The following is a 7,500-nucleotide window of genomic DNA, read 5'->3' as shown; positions in this document are numbered from 1 at the left end:
TACATTGATAATGAGCTTTTAACAGTTTGTTTTAACACGTTCTCTTCACGGCCAAGTCGGTCGCATAGCTAACTCATTAATTATGAATACAAGAGGAACAGATTGCTGCTGAGCCATATCTGTATGTGGGCAGAGGAGAAGGACACCAGTTGGGAGACAGGGGGGAAGTGGAGGGAAGACAAACACTTTTTATGGACAGTTTCCTCTCTATAATTTAATCTGATGGTCTGAATGAATAGCTAAACTGTAGGTCTCCATAACACAGAGATCCTTCCTCACTAGTGACCTATATCTCTGTATAGGTGACCCTGTCTCCCTCTGACTAGTGATCTATATCTCTGTATAGGTGACCCTGTCTCCCTCTGACTAGTGATCTATATCTCTGTATAGGTGACCCTGTCTCCCTCTGACTAGTGATCTATATCTCTGTATAGGTGACCCTGTCTCCCTCTGACTAGTGATCTATATCTCTGTATAGGTGACCCTGTCTCCCTCTGACTAGTGATCTATATCTCTGTATAGGTGACCCTGTCTCCCTCTGACTAGTGATCTATATCTCAGTATAGCTGACCGTATCTCCCTCTGACTAGTGATCTATATCTCTGTATAGGTGACCCTGTCTCCCTCTGACTAGTGATCTATATCTCTGTATAGGTGACCCTGTCTCCCTCTGACTAGTGATCTATATCTCTGTATAGGTGACCCTGTCTCCCTCTGACTAGTGATCTATATCTCTGTATAGGTGACCCTGTCTCCCTCTGACTAGTGATCTATATCTCTGTATAGGTGACCCTGTCTCCCTCTGACTAGTGATCTATATCTCTGTATAGGTGACCCTGTCTCCCTCTGACTAGTGATCTATATCTCTGTATAGGTGACCCTGTCTCCCTCTGACTAGTGATCTATATCTCTGTATAGGTGACCCTGTCTCCCTCTGACTAGTGATCTATATCTCTGTATAGGTGACCCTGTCTCCCTCTGACTAGTGATCTATATCTCTGTATAGGTGACCCTGTCTCCCTCTGACTAGTGATCTATATCTCTGTATAGGTGACCCTGTCTCCCTCTGACTAGTGATCTATATATCTGTATAGGTGACCCTGTCTCCCTCTGACTAGTGATCTATATCTCTGTATAGGTGACCCTGTCTCCCTCTGACTAGTGATCTATATCTCTGTATAGCTGACCGTATCTCCCTCTGACTAGTGATCTATATCTCTGTATAGGTGACCCTGTCTCCCTCTGACTAGTGACCTATATCTCTGTATAGGTGACCCTGTCTCCCTCTGACTAGTGATCTATATCTCTGTATAGGTGACCCTGTCTCCCTCTGACTAGTGATCTATATCTCTGTATAGGTGACCCTGTCTCCCTCTGACTAGTGATCTATATCTCTGTATAGGTGACCCTGTCTCCCTCTGACTAGTGATCTATATCTCTGTATAGGTGACCCTGTCTCCCTCTGACTAGTGATCTATATCTCTGTATAGGTGACCCTGTCTCCCTCTGACTAGTGATCTATATCCCTGTATAGCTGACCATATCTCCCTCTGACTAGTGATCTATATCTCTGTATAGGTGACCCTGTCTCCCTCTGACTAGTGATCTATATCTCTATATAGGTGACCCTGTCTCCCTCTGACTAGTGATCTATATCTCTGTATAGGTGACCCTGTCTCCCTCTGACTAGTGATCTATATATCTGTATAGGTGACCCTGTCTCCCTCTGACTAGTGATCTATATCTCTGTATAGGTGACCCTGTCTCCCTCTGACTAGTGATCTATATCTCTGTATAGCTGACCGTATCTCCCTCTGACTAGTGATCTATATCTCTGTATAGGTGACCCTGTCTCCCTCTGACTAGTGATCTATATCTCTGTATAGGTGACCCTGTCTCCCTCTGACTAGTGATCTATATCTCTGTATAGGTGACCCTGTCTCCCTCTGACTAGTGATCTATATCTCTGTATAGGTGACCCTGTCTCCCTCTGACTAGTGATCTATATCTCTGTATAGCTGACCGTATCTCCCTCTGACTAGTGATCTATATCTCTGTATAGGTGACCCTGTCTCCCTCTGACTAGTGATCTATATCTCTGTATAGGTGACCCTGTCTCCCTCTGACTAGTGATCTATATCTCTGTATAGGTGACCATGTCTCCCTCTGACTAGTGATCTATAACTCTGTATAGGTGACCCTGTATCCCTCTGACCAGTGATCTATATCTCTGTATAGCTGACACCCGCACCTACTTAAATCACCAACCCTTGAATTTAAAGACTTCACCGGGAACAGACTGGGAGAGAATATAACTGAAATGAAAGATCTCGTTGGGAACAGACTGGGAGATAAATAACTCCTCAACAGACAGGTGAGGACTGATAACCTGCAGCCACTTTCAGTTCTTTGATGTACTCCAAGACCTGTGATGTACTCCAAGACCTGTGATGTACTCCAAGACCTGTGATGTACTCCAAGACCTGTGATGTACTCCAAGACCTTTGATGTACTCCAAGACCTGTGATGTACTCCAATACCTTTGATGTACTCCAAGACCTTTGATCTACTCCAAGACCTGTGATGTACTCCAATACCTTTGATGTACTCCAATACCTGTGATGTACTCCAATACCTTTGATGTACTCCAAGACCTGTGATGTACTCCAATACCTTTGATGTACTCCAATACCTTTGATGTACTCCAAGACCTGTGATGTACTCCAATACCTTTGATGTACTCCAAGACCTTTGATCTACTCCAAGACCTGTGATGTACTCCAATACCTTTGATGTACTCCAATACCTGTGATGTACTCCAATACCTTTGATGTACTCCAATACCTTTGATGTACTCCAAGACCTGTGATGTACTCCAAGACCTTTGATGTACTCCAAAGCTGGAGTGCTGAAATAACAACATTCTTTATAACAAGGTGAGGTGAAGTCTCTCATGGTGACAGTTTTTTTTTATTTACTAATAGCTGTTTCTAAGGTAACAGTAACTCCTTTAAAAACATTTTGTTTTTAGTTATAATGGCTGTCACCTCTTAAAAGGTTATTTTGATTGTATTTATTAGGATTCCCATTAGCCGACGCCAATGGAGACAGCTAGTCTTACTGGAGCGGCTGACTCGTAACGAAAAATACATTACAGACAAAATAGTTTTTTAAGTTGAAATAAGTTTTTAAAAACATTAACACGTAGTGTGTGTGTGTGTGTGTGTGTGTGTGTGTGTGTGTGTGTGTGTGTGTATCTATCAGTTCCACGTGTATGTCAGTACATACACACAACCAGTAGGTCATTGTGAACAGAGGCGTTGAGGTGTTACCATCATTTTTTTTTTTTTTAACCTGGTTTTGCTTTTCACTTGCCCTTTAACAGATGGAAGGGAGATCCGCGGCTCACTCACGGCTCTGTATAACACTGTACTTTCGGGATCAGGGGGGGACTGTACAGAGAAGATCTCATGACGATGAAATAACCTTGCCTTGCGATAAGCTGCAGCGCAGCGGCCATTTTGTCAGACTCGGGGTCAAGCAGTTGTCCTAGAACTTCCTCCTCTTCCAGGCGTGACGATGATGGTCATTTCTGGAAGGTTACTGTATGAAAGCACGGAGAGGATCTCACGACAACGTTTGAATGTCATTTTTTGAGGTAGAACATCTGGCTTTTCTAAGAGTCAAGGTCCAAAGGAAAGGCATCATTTCAGTGTGTGGTTCTAAATAGTTCTGAGATTACTGAATGGCAGCCCTATTACCTATGGGCCCTGGTCAAAAGTAGTGCACTATATAGGGAATAGGGTGCCATTCTGGTCAAAAGTAGTGCACTCTATAGGGAACAGGGTGCAATTTGGGTCACATCCTCAGACTCAGGAGGTAAATATTGGACAGCTGGCAGCATCACTACTCTAGAAGCCTGAGACGGTAAATATTGGACAGCATCACTACTCTAGAAGCCTGAGATGGTAAATATTGGACAGCATCACTACTCTAGAAGCCTGAGACGGTAAATATTGGACAGCATCACTACTCTAGAAGCCTGAGATGGTAAATATTGGACAGCATCACTACTCTAGAAGCCTGAGATGGTAAATATTGGACAGCATCACTACTCTAGAAGCCTGAGATGGTAAATATTGGACAGCATCACTACTCTAGAAGCCTGAGATGGTAAATATTGGACAGCTGGCAGCATCACTACTCTAGAAGCCTGAGATGTCATTAACAAACTAATATCCCTCGATTGATTATACATAAACACATTTAGCATCTCAAAGCCTCCACGCATAAAAGACGCATTTGGAACAGCAATATATATTTTTAAAAAAAAAGCATAATACATCTATTTAATATTCACCATCACAATAAATCCATGATTTATTTTATTCAGGTCTAAAGAAACATTATGATAGGAAGAAAATGAATTTCAGAAGAACAGAGTATGAGTTGGTCCACTGTATGTTATCTGGCTATGCTCTGTGCCATCGGCTGTAGACTTGTTCATTTAGCAGACAATATATGCTTATAATTCCTGTGCCATTATTTTATAAGATATGATTTTATAGTAAGAAGAATATAATTAACCAATAAGGCCCGAGGAGGTGTGGTATTTGGCCAATATACCACGGCTAAGGGCTGTTCTTAGGCACGACGCACACCCCATCAGACAATGCTCTATTTAATCTTATCTTTGCTAATATGTCAAATTAGTTTTGATTTAAAGTATAATGGTCCATTATCAAATAGGCAGGAACAGGGGCAGGGGGAAAATGACATGTCTCCCGTATGCACTCGAATGGAGGCGTGTTCGTTTTTTCAATCATGCCAGATAAGCACCTATAAACATATTAGTATTATATACACATATTAAGCTAGTCTGATACATAGATACTCCTCTATTCAGTGGCAACCATTAAAAACTCTGCTTTCACACAAGATTTCATAAATGTCTGGGTTTATTTCATTCCACGCATCAACCACTGTTTCAGGAGCCTTCGTATTTCTGTGAGTTATTATGTTATAATTAAGTCTATGATTTGATATCTGACAGAGCAGTCCGACTGAGCGTTGGTAGGCAGCAGCAGGCTCGTAAGCATTCATCCAAACAGCACTTTCGCGCTGTGCTTCAAGCATTAAGCTGTTTATGACTTCAAGCCTATCAACTCCCGAGATGAGGCTGGTGTAACCGATGTGAAATGGCTAGCTAGTTAGCGGTGGTGCGCGCTAGTGGCGTTTCAATCGGTGACGTCACTTGCTCTGAGACCTTGAAGTAGTAGTTCCCCTTGCCGCGGCTTTTGTGGAGCGATGGATAACGATGCTTTGAGGGTGACTGTTGTCGATGTGTTCCTGGTTCGAGCCCAGGTAGGGGCGAGGAGAGGGACGGAAGCTATACTGTTACACTGGCAATACTAAAGTGCCTATAAGAACATCCAATAGTCAAAGGTATATGAAATACAAATGATATAGAGATAAATAGTTATATAATTCCTATAATAACTACAACCTAAAACTTCTTACCTGGGAATATTGAAGCCTCACGTTAAAAGGAATCACCAGCTTTCATATGTTCTCATGTTCTGAGCAAGGAACTGAAGCGTTAGCTTTCTTACATGGCACATATTGCACTTTCTCCTAAAATACTTTGTTTTTGCATTATTTAAACCAAATGTAACGTTTCATTATTTATTTGAGGCTAAATAGATTTTATTGATGTATAATATTAAGTTAAAATAAAAATGTTCATTCAGTAATGTTGTAATTGTCATTATTACAAATAAATAAATACATTTAAAAAAATCGTCCGATTAATCGGTATCGGCTTTTTTGGGTCCTCCAATAATCGGTATCGGCTTTTTTGGGTCCTCCAATAATCGGTATCGGCTTTTTTGGGTCCTCCAATAATCGGTATCGGCTTTGAAAAGTCATCGGCCGACCTCTAGTCCACACTCAAAGGCCATTACTAGAATGTGTTCAATTTTGGAATATAGGCTGGATCTAATGTTTATCTGCGGTGCGTAATATGCAATAGACTATTAGGTTATGTATTGTATAACGACAAAATCATTATTAGAAATTTTTTAAATTGGGGGGGTGGGTCTCACAGATAGGCCTATTCATAACCTATTCATATGCGTTCGGATGTTCTACATGCAACATCTTCAATTAATTAATTATCACCTCGAAAAGCGCTGGCAATATCCTTGTGTTTCCAACAACATCCAAAGACTATGTTTTCCACTCAGTTTCAACCTGTTGTTGAACTTCTTTCTTCAAATTGATAATCTCAGTCAGTTTTGAAAGCACAATACTGTTTTAACGATAAGTGTTTGATGTGATTTTCGATGGCATTTGCATTGATGTCAGAGCGGTTAGAGGGACAATAGAGCTCTGGGTACCAGTCCATTACGACCTGACGGAGGGACAATAGAGCCCTGAGTACCAGACCATTAGTAACCTGATGGAGGGACAATAGAGCCCTGAGTACCAGACTATTAGGACCTGATGGAGGGACAATAGAGGCCTGAGTACCAGACCATTAGGACCTGATGGAGGGACAATAGAGGCCTGAGTACCAGACCATTAGCTAGCGAGTTGGTTAATACCAAAGCATGTCCAGAATGTGTAAGAGGAGATAACCGTGACTCGAACGGTCACGTGGAATTTGACTGTGGTCATGGTAACACGGTCACATGGAGTTTTACTGTGGTCATGGTAACACGGTCACATGGAATTTGACTGTGGTCATGGTAACACGGTCACATGGAATTTGACTGTGGTCATGGTAACACGGTCACATGGAGTTTTACTGTGGTCATGGTAACACGGTCACATGGAATTTGACTGTGGTCATGGTAACACGGTCACATGGAATTTGACTGTGGTCATGGTAACACGGTCACATGGAATTTGACTGTGGTCATGGTAACACGGTCACATGGAATTTGACTGTGGTTATGGTAACACGGTCACAGAAACAGCCCTCGACTCACCTCAACCTGCTGACAGATCTGGATGAGTTTGGCCATCTGGTTCTCCAGCTCACTGTTTCTCTTCACCAGGTTGGTGAGGTTGTTCTCCAGGGTTTGCTGTTTGGGACAGGCAGAGGAACAGGCCAGTGAGATATAAAAGAAGGGTACCCGGAAGAAATACCCAAATGCACCTTTGCTCGAAAGGGGGAAAACACACTAACAGAAACGTTGGCCATGTGCAGTGGATGCCCATCCTATTGTCTCTGACCACTGAACATTATTATTATTATTATTAACAAATAACGGACGTTATTTCTCTACATTTCCATCTGAACTACAGGTTACAGTCCCCAGTGAACCATCTGAACTACAGATTACAGTCCCCAATAAACCATCTGAACTACAGGTTACAGTCCCCAATAAACCATCTGAACTACAGGTTACAGTCCCCAATAAACCATCTGAACTACAGGTTATAGTCCCCAATAAACCATCTGAACTACAGGTTACAGTCCCCAATAAACCATCT

At 42.1% G+C, this 7,500-nt stretch overlaps 1 protein-coding gene across 2 annotated transcripts in view; it reads right to left on the bottom strand.

The window, feature by feature from the left end:
• LOC139390916 (midline 2) overlaps positions 1-7,500 on the bottom strand; it is a 208,970-nt gene that overhangs the window by 52,873 nt on the left and 148,597 nt on the right. For both annotated transcript variants that reach the window (XM_071138296.1, XM_071138295.1), the window contains one exon: positions 6,993-7,088. In XM_071138296.1, coding sequence (XP_070994397.1) covers positions 6,993-7,088 — 96 coding nt within the window. The remainder of the gene's footprint in view (positions 1-6,992; positions 7,089-7,500) is intronic.

Source organism: Oncorhynchus clarkii, chromosome 31 (assembly GCF_045791955.1).
Source record: "Oncorhynchus clarkii lewisi isolate Uvic-CL-2024 chromosome 31, UVic_Ocla_1.0, whole genome shotgun sequence".
In the NCBI taxonomy this organism is placed as follows: Eukaryota; Metazoa; Chordata; class Actinopteri; order Salmoniformes; family Salmonidae; genus Oncorhynchus; species Oncorhynchus clarkii.
Note: the sequence above shows the minus strand (reverse complement) of the source record. Positions and strands in the feature narration are given on the sequence as shown.